The following is a 17129-nucleotide window of genomic DNA, read 5'->3' as shown; positions in this document are numbered from 1 at the left end:
ACACGCTTGCCCAATCAGCCTCTCACTATTCTAAATCCTCGAAGAGATGACTGGGATTCTTCATGGAAAGAATCAATCCAAGATGAGCGGTTTCGGGAGCAGGTTAATTGGGAGTTGGACGCCCAGGATGCAGCGACATTCATTGCAATGTACCTACATCCAGGGACAAAAGGAGTGGTTAGCCTACTAGAATTAGGACTCCATGCAAAGGATTCGGGAAAAGTCGTCGTATGCTGTCCTGATGGATACTGGCGGAAGGGAAATGTGGAGGTTGTTTGCCAGAGGTACGGGATCAAATTATGCGAGCAGTTCGAGCAGTTCGAAGAGGAGGTGGTGAAAATGCTACGGATGGACAATTGACTGCCAGGCCCTGACGAGTTAATGTTCGTCGAGAACGCGATGTCATTCCATTACCCCTGTCGTTGCCTTACTGTAAAGTTTTGCCGGTGGGAGCGGTGCCGGTGACCGTAGGTGGCCGTGTGCGTGCAACATGCGTATGCGTCTCTTCCTTATTCTGAAGCTCAAACCAGTTCAACAATGAGGTCTAGCTGGAACAAGTTTTCTCCGTCTCGTCTTTGGGGATTCAACAGCAGGCACACCTTTTCACACCCACGTCAGTTCAGCCAGGCAGCGACATCTAACTTCCTACCTCGCCGGACGATCCCATGGCTCCTTACTGCTTCTCTGGTGACAGGTATCACTGGATTTTATATAGGAAGCTCGCCACGTATGGCGGCTGATGTACCTGGCTTTGGCACATCGAACGAATTTGGATTAGCTATTCGTGAATTGCGGGAAGCATTACCAGGGGACGATAGCGTTTCGACTGACGCGGATGAATTGGAACGACACGGCTTCTCTTTGTATGATTATCATCCAGGTGACTGTCATCATATGCACTCGGCGTCGGGCTATGTTGTATTTATGACACTTCGCAGGTGTATTGCATTCTGTTGTCGTATACCCCTTGACGACGGACGATGTCGTGAAGATCGTAAATATCTCTCGTAAGTATCGCATGCCTATCGTGCCTTATTCTGGAGGTACGAGTCTTGAGGGTCACAATCGTGGTGTAAGTCCCGCTATTTCTCATGCATCAAGAACTGTCTTTGAAAACGGTCACAAGCACCCGTCGGGCGGAATATGCGTCGATATGTCGGGAATGGATCGTATCATCGAGATTCACGGCAAGGATACTGATTCTATGGCTGTTTTGACCACTCACTTCGAGCCGGCTCCTGCGTAGAGGCGGATTCCGACCTTGTTTGTCAACCAGGCTGCCTTTGGGTCGATATAAATGAAACATTGCGACAGAAAGGTACATGGCTTTGTCACGTAACTGCCGTCGAGTCTTGGGACTAATCTGCTTTAGGGATAAAGCTTTTCTTTCCGGTACGAAATGACGAAGGCCCCTCTGATTCGGGTCGCTGATGCTGGCCGTCCACAGCTAGACCCCGCACCTGGAGCTACGATCGGTGGTATGCTCAGCACCGGCTGCTCAGGAAGTACGTATTGAGTTTGGATATATTCCCTAAAGTCACTCACCTCGTTCATCAGCAAACGCTGTTCGGTACGGGACAGCTAAAGGGGAATGGTTCTTGAACGCGGTTCGTTGTTGCCGGATCTCGCGCGATCCACCTTGTGGATATCTTTATAGACAGTTGTGCTCCCTTCCGGAGAAGTAATCAAGACTCGAAGTCGGGCAAGAAAGTCGTCTGCTGGATTTGATTTAACAAAATTGTTCATCGGTGCTGAAGGGACGCTGGGCATTGTAACTGAAGGTAGATCGCATCTATAGTCCAGTGCCCGAGACAAGTAGCTGAGAAGATTTTCAATTCAAGTTACTATCCGTCTTGCACCAGTCTTGCCCACCACGGTTGCCGTTGTTCACTTTCCAGACGTAAAGAAAGCCACGGAAGCCGTCATTGAAGTCCTCAATCAAGGTGTTGGCATTCGTAAGCGCTTTCTTCCTCCTGATACTCCGTTTGAAATCAACTCTTAGAATGTGTCGAGCTTCTTGACGACTTATTCATGGCGGCTACGAATAAGTACGGGATGTCCATGCGCAAGTGGCCGGAGAAGGATAGCCTCTTCTTTAAATTTCAGGGACATTCGGCCAAATCGTTGGATGAGACGGCTGCCGTTGTGAAGAGTGTAGTCGAAAGGCATGGGGGCTTCGGCTTCACACTTGCTAAAGACGATCAAGAAGCGACGTCTCTGTGGGCAGACAGAAAGAATGCTCTTTTCTCTGGGCTTGCGTTGCTGGAAGGTGATGATGGGAAAGGATGGAGTACAGATGTTTGGTATGTTTTGACAGCACTTAGCGTGATGACGTTTTTTGAAGTATGCCTTCATAGTGTGCCACCGTCAAATCTACCACAACTTGTCTACGAGACAAAGCAGGACCTCTCGGAAATAGGTTTGATTTCGACAATAGTTGGTCATGTCGGCGACGGAAACTTTCATGCTCTTCTGCTATTCAAAACAGACGAAGAGTTGGAGATCGCGAGGCACGCTGTTCATAGAATGGTAAAGCGGGCAATCGCTCTCGATGGGACATGTGAGACCTCTACATCCATTGTTTCAGGTCTAACCTACTAAGTGTCATCTAGGTACCGGAGAACACGGTGTTGGTATAGGAAAGAAAGAGTACTTGTACGAAGAGCTTGGCTACGGAACGGTTGAGTTGATGAAGACCATCAAGCGGTCTATCGACCCACTCGGCCTTTTCAATCCAGGAAAGGTGTGTGACTTCAAACCCTTGACCCACGTAGGACTGACGATGGAATGCATATAGCTTTACCCCGATGCACCAGGTGTTGCAACGAAGGCTGACCCGCGCTCCACATAGCTCACTCAAATGTGTTGATTCGTCTAGAGCCATGTAAACTACAAACACTCGTTCTGTGGATCAAATTTAGGAATATGAAAACAGATTCATATTGACTACCAATAATTCCACACTCTATCTACCAGTTCGAACGCATGACCAACTCTCCACGATGACTCCAGAACGTACTTTATCTTGGCGGGAAATTGAGCTGTGAAATCACAAGATACCTTGCGCAAACGCTTATACGGCACCGTAATCCGTGGCCCCGCATCGGTGACAGGATGGGTCTTGAAGAATCGGGCATGGGCAGAGAAGATTGATGGCATTGTCCCCTTGCCAGGTTTGAGCGAGTAAAGTCTCGGGGCGGCTGAGGGCATCCATCCAAAACGTGGAGGATAGAGGCGCGTCGTCGACACGTCAAGGGCAAGTTCATGTACGGGGCCCAAAGGCAGGTGTTTTATGGCCGAGGAAACACATCATTCGACGGCTAGGTCATTACCACGATTGGCCTGGAGTGTGATATCAAGCCAAACTTCCTTGTCGGGATCCTCAAGCCACGGAAGGGGGCCATCCATTTTGAAGGTTCTGCCGAAGTAAAGACCGGCGTCCGAAACTGATATGCTCAAACATTCCGAAGGCATTTCGGGGGCGACATGGATCAGGGTTGAGATTGCAAATGAAGTTTGACGGTGGTCAGCGATGCCATGATGTTTTGGAAGAACGAGGGGTACAAGCTCAAATGGCATCATCTATTTCGATGACGCGTAGACACGGGAGGTCTACAATGTCAAGTGAGTCGACAAGTATAGTTCGTGGAAGGGCATCGAAAAGCTTCAATTCTTGGAGTGATGTGGCGTTTTGGAGGATGTGGTGGAACACTATTTGCGTTGGTGGACTTGAAGGGGCCAAGTCAAGGCCCTGAGGTCGCGGAACAAGTATGCATCAAAAGATGCCCCCAATCGACGGACATCCCTTCAAGCGCAAGTTCACGAAGACGGAGGTTGAACTCCACTAAGAATGTTCCTCGGTAAGGAGCAATGGCACCATCCGAAAGATCCTAACGAAAGCTTGAAAGCCCGGAGCTGGGGGCCGGGCGGCCGAGCAGAGCTGCCCTTGCAAGATATGCCAATCAGCCAAGTAGGGTACACTGCTGAACGAAGCGAAGAGATGGAGTCGACGATGAAGTTTGCATGAAGCATCGAGGGATATTGGGTGGCCATGCTCGGGTGATATGTAGAGTGTCAGTGGGGCTCGTGCCGCTCGAAGTAGGGACAGATCCAGGGTTTCAGAAGGATGATGACCGTCAACAATAGACCATAGAATGGGGGTATTAAGCACAATGGCTCTCCAACTTCTGCAAACGAAGCTCAATGTGTATGCGTCGCTGAATGTCGGGGTGCGGTCACCATCGTCATCGAATCCTGTAACAACCTCTTCGAAGATGAGTTGTATTATTTAAAGAGAGAGGTGATGGAAACGGAGAGGGCGGGGCCTACGCGGGGTCGTTCGGCCAGACAGCAACGGGAAAAAACTGAAAATCAGAGTCTGCTGCATCCGAGGTAGAAGAAAAAGTCGCGTCGCGATCTTAAGCTTATAGGGTGATCGTGAGAACTCCTTGCTTCAACTTCTTCAATTTCTTTCAACCGCTATGTAGGATAACTACAACTTTAACACCAAAGGCCAGGCCTGAAGCTCGTAAAGAAAATCGAGATGAAATGAACGGTTCAGAAGGCAGCATGGATGAGCGCAGACGAGTGAATCGCCGAAGGCCTGACGGCCCGACTCGAAAGCCGTTTGTGGTAGATGGTGTCGAGGAGGAATGCCTGGTCCTGTACCCTCCGTTCAGTTTTAACCGTGCAAACACTCGTTTAGTGTCAAGACTAGTTACTTCATCACTCAGGCCTCATCGCCGTCAAACAGATGAAGGGGTGATCTGGTTCACGCAACGCTGGATCGAAGAAGCCATGCAAGCGTGAGTGTACCTCCATTCTCCAAATTCCAAAACACGGACGTCACAAAGTAGTTTCTCAAACAATCCTGACAGACATCCACGGATTGCTCACAGAACAAACTCGACATTACTTGTCTGTATCAATCTCTCGCTCGAGCGACTTCAAGTCTCCGTACATCCAACATCGCGTGCAAGTCGGGCTTATCGCGCTTCGTCGACAGTGGAGCGGAAATACGTCTCTGATTCGACGGGCATTTGAGAACATTGTATTCGACGGTTTATGTATTGCCGAGAATCAGGACGTTCTCTTCTCCCCGTGTCCAACTTCTGCGTCGGGCTCAAGATGGTCGTTCCATATTGGGCCTTTGGCTCCGACTGCTTCGATTTCGTAGGTTATCGGACGTCGAACGGCCTCTCATTCGCTGACGCTTGCCCCACGGACTACCTTCCCATTTCTTCGGGGCCCAACGTCACTCTCGAGAAAACGCCGGAGAACGTTTCTCTGACACTACGAAACTCTCTGTCGGTGATTACTGCTCCTTGAAGCATGATGGATCCCCCAATGGTTATGCCTTCCTAGAAAGGGTGAAGGCCGCTTGGATGTTCAAGGAGCGGAAGAGACCGAGGCGCGAGCGGGACACCTCTTTACCTACCACCTCGTGCCCCCCTTCTCCCCTTTACGACTCAGATCTTGACGCCTGGGACTTTCCTGGGACCGTTTACTGTCAAACTGCATGGTCAAAGGTACGCGACCTCCCGTATCCCACATCATGGCTGTTTCTGAATGACCATAAATCCCCTCAGAATCACATGTTGTCAGATGTGGATGATGAAATCCTCGTTGTTGAAGATTCCTGACACACTGCATGCCCCTCGCGCCAGCCCTTCGACTGGCCTTCGTCACTTTAGCCTCCGGATAACTGCAGGGTCTGTCGATGTCACCCTACCTACGTAGATGGATGGTCACGGGAGGTGTGATGAAATGGAGCGCACGAGTGCAAGATGGATTGCTAGGCAATGGACGGAGACGACTAAAGATGAGCGAAATCGCAGAGAGGAGGTCGGGAAAGGAATGGGGGCTGGAAGGCAGTGTTCTCTCAAAGTAACAACGGGTTGGATCCGTCCGTGCGATTCGCTTACCAGTCGATCCTATGTTCTAGCATCGCTAGTCCCTCACTCGGGGCTCATCCCAATCTCTCTATGCTGTTTCTTACCTAAATATTCGGGCCGCCTCTTCGAACATCCGCGCATAACGCATCGTTCTGCGAACCGCATACACGAGCCCACCTGATTCGTGCCGCAACGAAGGCACGGACGCTACGTGCTTTCCTCACCGAATAAGCAGCTTTCTAAGTAACGATGTTATCGACGGTTTGACGTCGTCAACGCCCATCGTTCTTTCCGGCCGAGACGTACCTTGCTCTATATCCAATCGAACTGGGTGCATTCATGGGGAGTGTGTACACCTTGGACGCGAGAAGTGTCGCCTCTGAACTTGGAGTGGGAAGCTTCAGAGAGGGGAACACAGACACAGTGAGAGGGACAATTTGGAGTCATACGCAGATTCAAAGGGCAAACTCACCAATCGTGGCCCTCGCCTCGGTCTCTTGCGCTGAGCGCTGCCGACTTCGACTCGTCGTCGTTCGTGATTTTGGCTCGTACCGCAAGGAGGAAAAGCGCATATACCTCGCTCTGTCCATAACAATCAAGTCTCCGACTCTGCGATGAGCACCTCTGGTCTCCCTGGGTCCTGGAGATGATATGGAGGGGATACGATGGATGCCAATACGGCGCGAATATCGACACCGCGATGTAGTATGCTGCGACAATCACCAAGAACGATGCAGACTCACCACCAGTGGCCCTTGGCCTCGAAGATCGTTGGCGCTGAGCGCCGAGCACTTCCCATTCTTGATCAGAGGTCCGCTCACCTGGGCTCCTCAGTTCGATAATTGCGCATATATTTGCCTTTTAGCCATTTCTCAGCGTCCAACCGCTTAATTATGGGTAGAAATGCGTTGGTCGTACCAGCCATGCACGAGCCACGGTAGACAATTGCACGATGGCGTACGTTCGGGATATCGGGGTCGACGTCCAGCGAAGATAGCCCGATGCACCCCGGTTAGTACGAGCAGCGACAAGAGGGTATTGCACCATTCCGTGGTTTGGGGGATTTCCGGCGGGGTTGGTCGGGATGGCGGTACAAACGTCGAGGAAGGGGGGAAGATGGGGGTTTGAAAGAAAGAGAGAAGCAGGCTGGATCGCGAGGACGCGTCACGACTGAGATTTTCGCACGTCACCTTGGTGGACGACGATCCCTACCCATGTATAATCCCACAGGACTATCGGCTCGCCTTCCTTAACGAGGTACCTCCTTGCCAGAATTGTCCCTGTGTCCCCCACCTGGCGGGATTAGCGCTGAGGCCTGAGGTATGTACGTCCGCTGCCTATCACAGCAGCGTCCTAAGACATGTGGTTGGCGGTGTCATGACTAACTGGACGGGTCCGACCCAAACATTTCTCAACTGCCCTATCGGCCTTCGATGCCACCCGCTTGACGATAGGACCACTCTCGCGCATCTTTTGACCGTCCAATTCTCCGCTGGAGGTGTACATACTACAAGGAACAAATCCTCTTGACCACTCGACCAACCGCCGAAATGCTACGGTGCCTCATGAGGTTGGGCTGTGCCGGGTACATTTATGTAGCTTGCCCCCGTGTCGTTATGAGCGAATCTTTACAGTATACCACGCATTTCCGACGATATTTAAAGGCTTCGTCTCCGCCGGCCCCTTGGGAAGGACCTGTGGCATCCCCAGAGCTGTTGTCCCCAGATTATGGGAATCGCAGATGGGCCTCGTTCAGGAACAACACCAACCGGTATTCGGCTCAGTCCTCTGGGATGGAAATCGGCCCTGTTCATGTATAAGCACCTAGGTAGCGAACAGCTGTGCTGATAAAGGCCTACGAGTTCTAACATAGCTTGCTGCCTTTTCTCGGATGCACCGATTTTTCAGTCGTGTGCCTCTACCGAAAATCACTCTATAATTCGTAGCCCACCCAAATCCACGAGCAGGTAGTTTACAAATTTTACAATCTCAGTACAGTGCATATGTGTAAGCGTGCATCCATCCATACAAATATCTGGTGCCGGCACTCCAAGAAAAAGAGTCCAAATATACACGCTAATGGGGATGGGAAAGTGTACATTGAAGCGTAGCTGGTAGAAGGCGAATAGAAAAGCAGGATTGCCATTAAGTGGATACCCTCGCTGGCTGGAATAGTTGTTGAGATATAAAAAGATGTAGGCGTCTTGACGAAACATGAAATGCGAGAGGTGTTGAGTTTCTTTCCTTTTTGTCGAAGTCGTAAAATCATTTGGGTGTTAACTTGACGATGCGTGTGAAAGCGAAGTGCAGGTCAAATCGTCTAGTGTCTCCCTCGCGTCCTTTCCCTTCCCTCTGTACTACCACGATATGCAGGCGGCTCCACGCTATGCCCGCCCGTTCCCCTACTACTCAGCGTTCCGTCCCCAAATCCTGTAAATCCTGTCCCCAAACTAGACAACGTCGTGGTTGCAGGCGGCAGGGGTACGCAGCCAAACTCCCGCTGCGCATCGCTATTCTCCCCAGGAGAAGCGCCAAACGCCGAAGAAGGTGATAGAGATGGAGCAGCCGTGTGCCAGCTCTGCGGCGAACTCATTCCAATGCTCACGGGACTGCCCAGGAACGGACTAGCCTCGGTGATGGTGGAGAGCGTATTTATGGTATACCGTGGGTGAGTGTGGGGGTAATTGTTGTACTGCTGATACATTGCCCACTGAGCATATTGCGATTGCAGAGCGGCCATTTCCTGGGGGCTGATGGTGGCGGTGGGGTCAAACGTGAAGTTCGGCGGGAGAGTGGATGGGTCGAAACCTGGCGGGAAGTAGGATTGGGGGAGATTGGGAAGCGAAGAATTGGCCGTCCCCGTTGTTGGATCCAACTTGGTGGTGGAACTCGTCTTCGAGTCCGTCGAACCTTTTTTCCCGCGACCGTGGTAGCCTGGAATCAGCGAAGGTCAGTGTTGGATATTGGGCAGGTGTTGAGGGGAGCACTCACTACCGCCAACCAAGCCCTTGACCATCAACTCCCTTTCTATCTTCGCTCGCTGCCGTCTCCTGCAATAGACGAACAAGAAGACGAGTAGCCCGAGGGCGAGGGGGATACATATGGATAGAGTAGTTGCCAAGATTATGGTCCTCTGATGGGAGTTCAAGTTCGAGGAGGGGGACGCGGCTGCGGTATCTTGGGGGTCGGCCATGGCGATGGGCAAGAAAGAGGGTAGGTACCTTGCGAGGATGAGGTGGTGATGGAAGCAAAAACCCCACTGAACGTGACCACTGCCCACGAAGACAATTCCACATTCGAAGGCGAGCACATGGGAAAAGGCACGAACTGGAGCTGGTTAGAGTTGCCTTGTTCAGCCTAGTGTTCCTGCATTCCTGCCTCGTTCATGATGATCGATGTTGTCCGGTTTATCCGAGAGCCGAGGCACCCCATTTCCATTCCGAAGGGCCATTCCGAGACCAGCGCTTAAAGATATAATAAAGCCTTAGCCCGGAATGTATTTATTATTGATTTGCTAGCACCATATTCCCTGGACTATGTGTTTTTCGCCAAAGCTAAAGCTGCAGCGAAATTTGTAGCTTGTCAAGCCCACCGGTCACAGACCCCCGCTCTCTGTGTACAGTGTCGAAGTATCGATGCTCTGGAAGCTTCATTTGGCGACGGTAGCACTCACGTCCACGTTTACCCATATATTGGACGTAAACTTCATGGGCAGTGCGGAGATGCTGGTTGCGCCAGGTTATGCCCTATTATGCCACGCCCACGCCACGGATACGATTCGAACAATTGGAGAGTCCGGATCCGCATTCTGACAGAAGTTCTAGGAGCACCTGGGGGGAACATCAGCGAACATCGCAGCTGTCGGTACGTCACGATGACAGACGATGCTTCCTGACTGAACCAAACAGTACCACTGTTCTGACCTTTCACCGCATCCTCTCCATTTCACGGAATCCCGATCTACGTTTAGACTTGAGCTTGAACGTTGTCGCTGATCTGCTACTGGTGATCGACGAGGAACTATCTAGCAGTCTGCTTGGTGTTCCTTCGGATCGCAAACCCGGTGTATTCACTTTGAACTCATATTCATCACTGGCCTCAAGCAAGCCAGTTGCCAGAACATCTTGCGCTCGTTTGTTCGCTACGCTAATGCATCTCTCCCCACCAACGTGGCCAATCCACCCATAACCCGAACTACCAACTCTCTTTGACGGTTTCCTACGGCAATGTATTCTTTCGCCATCAGGCAGCGGATTCCGCTTCGCTTCCCAGACTTCCTCCGCCAGAGTGTATGCATTCGCTTAGCAGTGCATCCGTCTCGGATTTACCTCAAGTTGACCAAGCCTAGAATTATTCCGCGGGTTGTGTTGGGCACGCGACTAGGTTGCTCCCCATTCTACCCATCGCTTGAAGCCACGTTCAAATCTGCTAGCCTCGTGTAGCAAGACGTTAGCAACGGCCGATTTCAATGTTGGCACCATCACCTCTCGTGCGCTACAGTCTGTACTAACATGTACTGCCTCTGGAACGGCGTTGAGTCGTAATCGCTTGGCTGGAGGCTGTAGTTCACCAGGGTGAATGATTGAGGTGGCGAAAATGGTATGTAGATTGGGCACGCGTGACCGAGTCGACCGTCGCATCGAACGGGAGAAGGATGTATGCACGATCTGCGAAATGCAAACACTAAATCCTCAAATGTATCACCATTGAACGCGCTTCTACGGGGGTTGGTTACCCAAGTGCTTGTGTCCTCATACTCATTGCAACGATGGGAATCCCGGTCTCGCAAGTACTCTATCGCCCTACATACTCCGAGGAGGAAGCTGAGGCGCTTACAGCAAGACTACACAGGCGCCGAGGTTGTTCAAACTTTTCCGCCGTTGGCGCGTTGGCAGTCGTTATTTGTACTTGGGGACACAGTAAAGTAATTACCTCTTCAATCCTTCATAAACATACGGATGACCCAGTGCGCACAACGATTCCACTGTTCATGATCAGTGGCAAGTACCGCACAACACCCCAGGCCGGTTCGGTCACTCTTATCATGTCTCCTCGACCGTCCACTTTCGTGAACTGAGGCTTCTCTGCGGACCAGCCTTTTGTCTGCGTACCGACCCCAACCTTCAATCTATTAACGCGTACTATAGTACTTCGTGGCATTCCTCTAGATTGGCTCTTTTTGCGGTTCAAGAAAGGAGTAAGACCTCGCATAATATTTGATTCGTCCTATCATCTGAGCTCACCAGGACTCAAGAATAGTGCAGCTTCCCCCATACTACCACAGGCTTACTCCTTACTCTCAATTCACATGCAATAGACTATGCCCGTACAATGCAAGCGTCACGTCTCGGTCTTTCCTCAAACGACTTTGCCAAAACTACCATTTATCGGGATAACCAAGCTGATGAACAAAATCTCTCTCGGACGGTCATTACCATCCCAGATATCCCTATTCTCCAAGCTCCTGGGGAACTCGTCCGTAAGGTCGCTCGCTTTATGGAGCTTGCATCGTCCCCGAGCCCGCGCTGATTCCCATCCGGGAGCGGAAGAGTGTATTAGCCAATGAAGGGGAGGATATGTTATGACGCAAGCTTCATTCTCAATACGATAGACCTGGGGCCTTCATGAAGTCAGTCGTCCCTCAGTTGAGGTCCGCATACTCACTTTTGTCTGGCAGCATGACGAGGTCCACGGGATCTTGCTGCCCGACATCTCTGATTACTATTGGCGGTCCATAGATGGTCTCTCTAGGCGCAATCTTGACACACAAATATGTCGTGCAACGGTTCATCAGCCAATCATTCTTGCTCGTCGTGGATTTGAAGCCGGCGTATATCAGGCGTCGCGCGACAGAGAGACTTGATGTAGCCTGGGGAGAAGTCTTAATGCCAAGGTATTGGGCGGAGAGACTGGCTGTTTTGAATCTATAATACTTAGATGCAGTGTTGTCGGATTGAAGCAGAACTGTAGATAGTTAAAATGAGGCTCAAGGTGCACACTATTCCATGGCTCGTCCCGCAATCCCGGGCAGGCCCAGCGAAAAGAGCGAGATTAGTTGCTTGAGGCTCAACCCTCAGCATCGCGGCTGCAGAGTTTCTGAAATGATGATCAAGTAGCTCATTGATGCATGATGCACGGCGTAATGGTACATGAAGTGAGCTGACGGTTCACGATGAATGTATGCCCATTCCAAGCCGGCAGTAGGCAACATGGATATCCCTTCAGTTGAATATTCATAATCATGGAATATAACTCACCGCCTCCCCAACTGTATGCCACCTAACATAAGCGCAGTTCTGCAACATCAACCCGGTTCAACTATTCATCAATCTTTGCCATCTGCCACGATAGGTGATGTCCGTCGTCGTCGAAGCATGTTCACATCCGCTTGGCGAACTCGTGTACAAAAGAGCGTGAGCTGGAGTGTTCGCATTCGGAGCTTGTCATTCGCTTGGTCTACCAGTGGCTGATTCCGCAGCAGAAAGCGTGTAGACTAGCGAAATTTTGGGAGGTTCGCGTTCCCAGAGCAGTGTCGTATCAAAGGAAATAAGCTGCGCAGGCATAGCATGTCGGATGGCCGTCCGCCAGATCGGAGGTTTTCGAAGACGCCCAACACCGCCACGAGGTTCGATGACGGTCCTTCTCGATTACAAGACAGGGCTGTATCCACGCAACAGCGAACCGACGGCCTATATAAAGACCTGCCTGGCGCTGGGTTCCCTTTTCCATTCCCCCATATCGCCAGGCGCTTCAACGATACCCGTTTACTCATTTCCTGGACATTGACCTCAACGCACAGTCATGAGCAACTCCTCGCCGGCGAAGGTTGATTTTTACGATCATTTCCATACAGTGAACGTACCCTCTCTTTCGAGAAGCAATCCCTACCAACCACTCCCGACCGACGAGAAGCGTCCTCCGTCCTACTCTCAGGACGAGTTTGTCGAGCAGCATGACCATGACTCTCAACACCAATGCCGACACCAACGAAAATGCCATAGCGCACGTTTACGGCGCATTCTTCTGCCCGTGATCCTCGCGTTTACGCTGCTGATCGGGATCATCACAATGCATGCCGTCTGCTTTAGCAATGGCGGGATGGTCGACTCGTGGGGAGCAGACGGCGGTGTAGCGGGAATTTGGAGAGGTGTGGGGAGCGATGGGATGCCCGATGTCGCGCCACCAACGGAAAACCTCAACAAACGCATCGTCGATTTCTCAAAGCTTCACATCGGAACTGTGACCTCTGTCGATGATCTAGCGAAGCGCGTTTCTTCTGCACCAATCACGAAGCGTCAGTCGGGCGGCGCGGCGCCTGGCAACGGCAATAACGAAGAGAGTGCCTTCACTCGCAACAAGCTGTACCTCATTGTCATCTTCGTTGGTCTGTTGGTAGTTGTTATACTAGCTATCATGCTGTCTGCTTGGTGTTGCAAAAGTGAGCTGCTTTCCTACCTCCCAAGAGATTGTTGGAAGCTAAAGTTGCATCCCCAGGTTCGTTTGAGAACCCGTTGTGCTGTCCTTGCTATCTCTGTGCCTGCTGTGGTGGCCTTGGTGCGTTCTTTTCGATTCCCTTGGCGTCACTCTTCTCACGAGAAGCTCATTTTCAGCGTGTCTCGAGTGTATTGGCTGCGGTCTCTGCTGCGAAGGTGTTAGCGAACTCACAGAGTAAACGACGCCCCACTTCCATACGTACGCCCCTTCTAGTACCTCTACTGTAAATATTGCGCAGATACGGACAATTCTGTATTTTCTTGATGGACATTGTTACCATTGTTTGCACCCAATCCTTCCCGCGAAAGGGCTTTGGCAGCGTTGACGTACATTTGAGGTCGATTGCGGTACGGAGAGAGCACAAGATGTTGTGTGTTTGGGCAGACTCGGCGGAAGCATCTCATGTATGTTTCTCGTTCCGTGGATGAATAGGGCTGACGTTGATGGGTCGCAGTTCGTGTGTGCTATCTTTTCCTTCAACCCTCCCCCACGGCACCCAGATCTGAAGCTCCATGTCTGCAACCAGTATCCTTCTCGAGGCTCAGCCCTATACTAACGTTTTACACATAGTCACAAGGGTGTTACGCACGATCGTTCTATGATGTTGTCTACACGATTGTGGATGTTGGTGACACGCGTGGCAATCATGCTCATACCCTTGTCGCCACTTCGTCTAAATCGCAACCATCGTGTTGAACCCCGAAACAATCATGGTCAACGTTACACCTTTCAGTCCTTCCCCTTCGACGTACGCCAAGGTAGGATATTTCATCTTTTCTGAGTACTTGTCGCCGCCCCTCGTTTTCAAAGCTTACACGTTGCCTTAGATGCATTCACGTCCGGGTGGCTAAATTCTGCTTTGCCCTAAGGACCGAGCGCACGTTCAACCTTCTATTAGCCACCATTGACCAAGACGGCCACTTCTCGAATTGGCATAAAGTGCCCCGCGCAGAGAGGCACTCTTCACTTCGAAATGGCTGCACCTCCCCGACTCACCGATCTCGCGCCTTCTCCCGCTAGCCTGGCTTTGACCCCAATCAATTCCGCCCCACCAGAGGTCCTTGAACAAATCTTGAAATACGCCGTTCAGTCCCTTCTTACCCGTCATGACCAACCTCGGACGAATCATCGCGATCTTCACTCGTTCAGCCTTGTTTGCAAGAAATGGTACCGTCTTATCCACGGTACGTCCTCGTTCTGGACGGACATCAACTCTCTCCACCCGCCGTGGGTCTTGAACATCCTTCTATCCCGGGCTGGAGCTTTTGTGCCCCTCGATATCCACGGCTACTCTGTTAAACCCGGGAGGACCCTCTATAGCTATCGCCGGCTTTCTCAAGAACTCCACCGCACTCGGTCCCTTCATCAGCATCTTGACGCAGAAGAGTGGACGAGTATGCAAGCTATCCTTTTTCACGAGCTCCCTTTGCTGGAGGCGCTCTCGATAACTTTGTCACGATCCAGAGTCGTACAACCTACCGTCTGCCAAGCCACGAAGCGAAACGCTCGGGTTCCATCTAGGAAAGGCAACTTCGGCTTGGAGATCTACCCATGGTAAGTACAATAATACGGTCGCCCACGTTCCCGTCGTTTGCATGACTGAATGTGTGACGCCTCTAGACGGCCGTCGCCAGCCGTGAACTTGAAGAAACAATAGGCACCTATGTCATACAGCAACTAGAGCAAAGCTAGCTCCACCCCGTACGGCTGCCCATCACCCACGTCGACCGTATAAGGCACAGCTTTCCCCAACGCTCCTTATGCGGGCTATGGCAGAAAGCACGCCGGAGACACGATTTGGGGTGAAATGGAAACTCTTCGCATCCCGACCATACATATACATATGGGTAGAGATTAAGTAAATGTCCGTGATGATATATACAGAAACCCCAGTCTGTAGTTTCGGTAATCATTAGTGGAATGTGGCATGGTGAGGTGTGTGTGACCGACCGTGACTACGTGACGACCAACTTCCAAGCCAACTTCAACTCGTCGAACGCAATGTCGACATCGTGGATCGATAGTTCCAGGATATTGGCGTTGCCCGTGGATTTGGCATGGAGGCTAATGACTGCCGTCCTCAAGATTCCGCGATGGATTCCCCTTCGTGTGTCTCATACGGGCTTGCTGCGAAGCGTCCAGGCGTTGTTCTGGCAGCGGCCAAAGTCTCTGGAAGACATGCCTTTTGACGTGATTTTTGGCTTGTCTTACCACCTTTCTGTGCAAGATATCTGTAGTCTTCGAGCGGTAAGCATTTTCGCTCGACTCTCCAGTACTTTTGCTGAGCACAGAAGCCAGACATCCCGACAACTTCGACATCTGGTGCAAAGCAAGTCGTTGTGGTTGCTCGTGCTTCGCGACATACTGGAAATCCGGCCGATTCCCCGGCTCCGTTTCGCGCTGGACGACATGTCACTCGAAGAACTGATGAAAGCAACGATTCGACTGAATGCTCTAGATAAAAAAATCAGGGGACTGGATCCCGACGTTAAATTGACACAAGTCGGCGGTTTTGACGCCGACCTCGCCGCCATCTTGGTCCCGGGTGGCCGCCACTTCGTGACCATCGCTGAGCCGAAGCTTGATTTCTTCATACACGACTTTCGGGCGAAGGATCTTTCTGCAGGACGACCGTTCCTTCCTCATTTCAAACATCGCGTCATGTCGTGGCGCATGGTGCCAGTTGGCGCGACCATAGTCAATCTTGCTGTTGTTACGCTGGACATGGAAAGATATGTTGTAGATCACAACAGATACCGCCTGTACGCATCATGCTTCTCATTGTTGGAATATGGCGTGCTGACCCTCGCTTCGCAGGCCACGCTCTTATGTTCATGTGTTCCGCTGCGATGTTGTTACAAATAGCTGGGAGCAGATCGACTACTTTTACATCGATGCCAGATTCGAAGAATTCTATTTCGATTCGCAATTCATCGCCATGATGTGGCGAAACATCGGCAGTGACCACTCGCAGGCCAACATTCGTGCTTACGTTCGGCGTGAAAGCACACCTATACTAAACTTAGTAGATATTGGTGTAAGTTTGCCGTCCGTCAATTCGTATTTCAGCTAATGGCTTCGTGTAGCACGAGTGCTCAACGGGCTCGATCGTCATAATTGACCTGTGTCACTTCGTGGTGGCTTCCAACAATGTTGCTCGCCTCTTTCGTTTACCGACTTTCTATCCTATTGTGGGTACCAGCGCGGCCAAAACCGCCATCGATCATCGGACCGTTTGGCGGAGCCATCACCGACCATTTATGACATCAGTCCAAGCACCATTTGTCGCAGACCTGCTACCTTGTCGGGTCGAATCTCCAAGCTTGTCACCACCAGCAAAATGGGTGTTCTGGAGCGGAGATTATTGGTACATTGCCACACGAGTCGGCAATGCCTTTGAGTATGATGTCGAATGCCGCAGGCTTCTCCCGGGTCGCGGTAGAGACACGATGTGTTGTCACTCAGTCGGCAAGTTCTCCGCAATGGCTACTACGTTGAATGAGGAATTTTTCACATTTCCTCTCCCTATTAATTACAATCCTTCGAGTCGAGGATTCACACGTCTCGATGCACCACTCGAATTTGATGATGAGATACGCCTCAAGGAGGTTGCTTTTCCTCAATATCAGCAGAAGGAGATGTGGTCGGTGCTCTCGCACGATGAAGAGTCTGGGCATATACTTTTTCTGGTTCAAGCCTCGGATGATTCATGGCGGATGATAACTGCCATCCTTGCTTAAT

The 17129-nt window shown here is 51.2% G+C and overlaps 6 protein-coding genes across 6 annotated transcripts; 5 read left to right on the top strand and 1 right to left on the bottom strand.

The window, feature by feature from the left end:
* Nucleotides 1-729: 729 nt before the first annotated feature.
* On the top strand, nt 730-2851 carry PC9H_004469 (uncharacterized protein; the record flags this gene model as incomplete). Its single annotated transcript, XM_036774053.1, has 13 exons — nt 730-880; nt 939-1072; nt 1127-1187; nt 1247-1318; nt 1373-1392; nt 1448-1505; nt 1558-1607; nt 1658-1781; nt 1842-1955; nt 2003-2303; nt 2358-2560; nt 2613-2743; nt 2798-2851. The coding sequence occupies 13 exons, from the start codon at nt 730-732 to the stop codon at nt 2849-2851; spliced, it is 1473 nt and encodes a 490-aa protein (XP_036632555.1).
* A 2276-nt stretch (nt 2852-5127) lies between these two features.
* Nucleotides 5128-5642, top strand: PC9H_004468 (uncharacterized protein; the record flags this gene model as incomplete). The annotated part of the gene is made up of 3 exons (XM_036774052.1): nt 5128-5280; nt 5331-5528; nt 5589-5642. The coding sequence occupies 3 exons, from the start codon at nt 5128-5130 to the stop codon at nt 5640-5642; spliced, it is 405 nt and encodes a 134-aa protein (XP_036632554.1).
* Nucleotides 5643-8214: 2572 nt separating this feature from the next.
* PC9H_004467 (uncharacterized protein) lies at nt 8215-9087 on the bottom strand (the record flags this gene model as incomplete). Its single annotated transcript, XM_036774051.1, has 2 exons — nt 8215-8828; nt 8886-9087. 2 exons carry the CDS (start codon nt 9085-9087, stop codon nt 8215-8217), a joined length of 816 nt encoding a protein of 271 aa, XP_036632553.1.
* A 3608-nt stretch (nt 9088-12695) lies between these two features.
* On the top strand, nt 12696-13566 carry PC9H_004466 (uncharacterized protein; the record flags this gene model as incomplete). The annotated part of the gene is made up of 3 exons (XM_036774050.1): nt 12696-13332; nt 13389-13448; nt 13505-13566. 3 exons carry the CDS (start codon nt 12696-12698, stop codon nt 13564-13566), a joined length of 759 nt encoding a protein of 252 aa, XP_036632552.1.
* Nucleotides 13567-14361: 795 nt separating this feature from the next.
* PC9H_004465 (uncharacterized protein) lies at nt 14362-15080 on the top strand (the record flags this gene model as incomplete). Its single annotated transcript, XM_036774049.1, has 2 exons — nt 14362-14942; nt 15023-15080. The coding sequence occupies 2 exons, from the start codon at nt 14362-14364 to the stop codon at nt 15078-15080; spliced, it is 639 nt and encodes a 212-aa protein (XP_036632551.1).
* Nucleotides 15081-15389: 309 nt separating this feature from the next.
* On the top strand, nt 15390-17128 carry PC9H_004464 (uncharacterized protein; the record flags this gene model as incomplete). Its single annotated transcript, XM_036774048.1, has 4 exons — nt 15390-15635; nt 15687-16150; nt 16206-16425; nt 16475-17128. The coding sequence occupies 4 exons, from the start codon at nt 15390-15392 to the stop codon at nt 17126-17128; spliced, it is 1584 nt and encodes a 527-aa protein (XP_036632550.1).
* Nucleotide 17129: the final 1 nt, after the last annotated feature.

Source organism: Pleurotus ostreatus (genome assembly GCF_014466165.1).
Source record: "Pleurotus ostreatus strain PC9 chromosome Unknown scaffold_3, whole genome shotgun sequence".
NCBI classification, from domain to species: domain Eukaryota; kingdom Fungi; phylum Basidiomycota; class Agaricomycetes; order Agaricales; family Pleurotaceae; genus Pleurotus; species Pleurotus ostreatus.
Note: the sequence above shows the minus strand (reverse complement) of the source record. Positions and strands in the feature narration are given on the sequence as shown.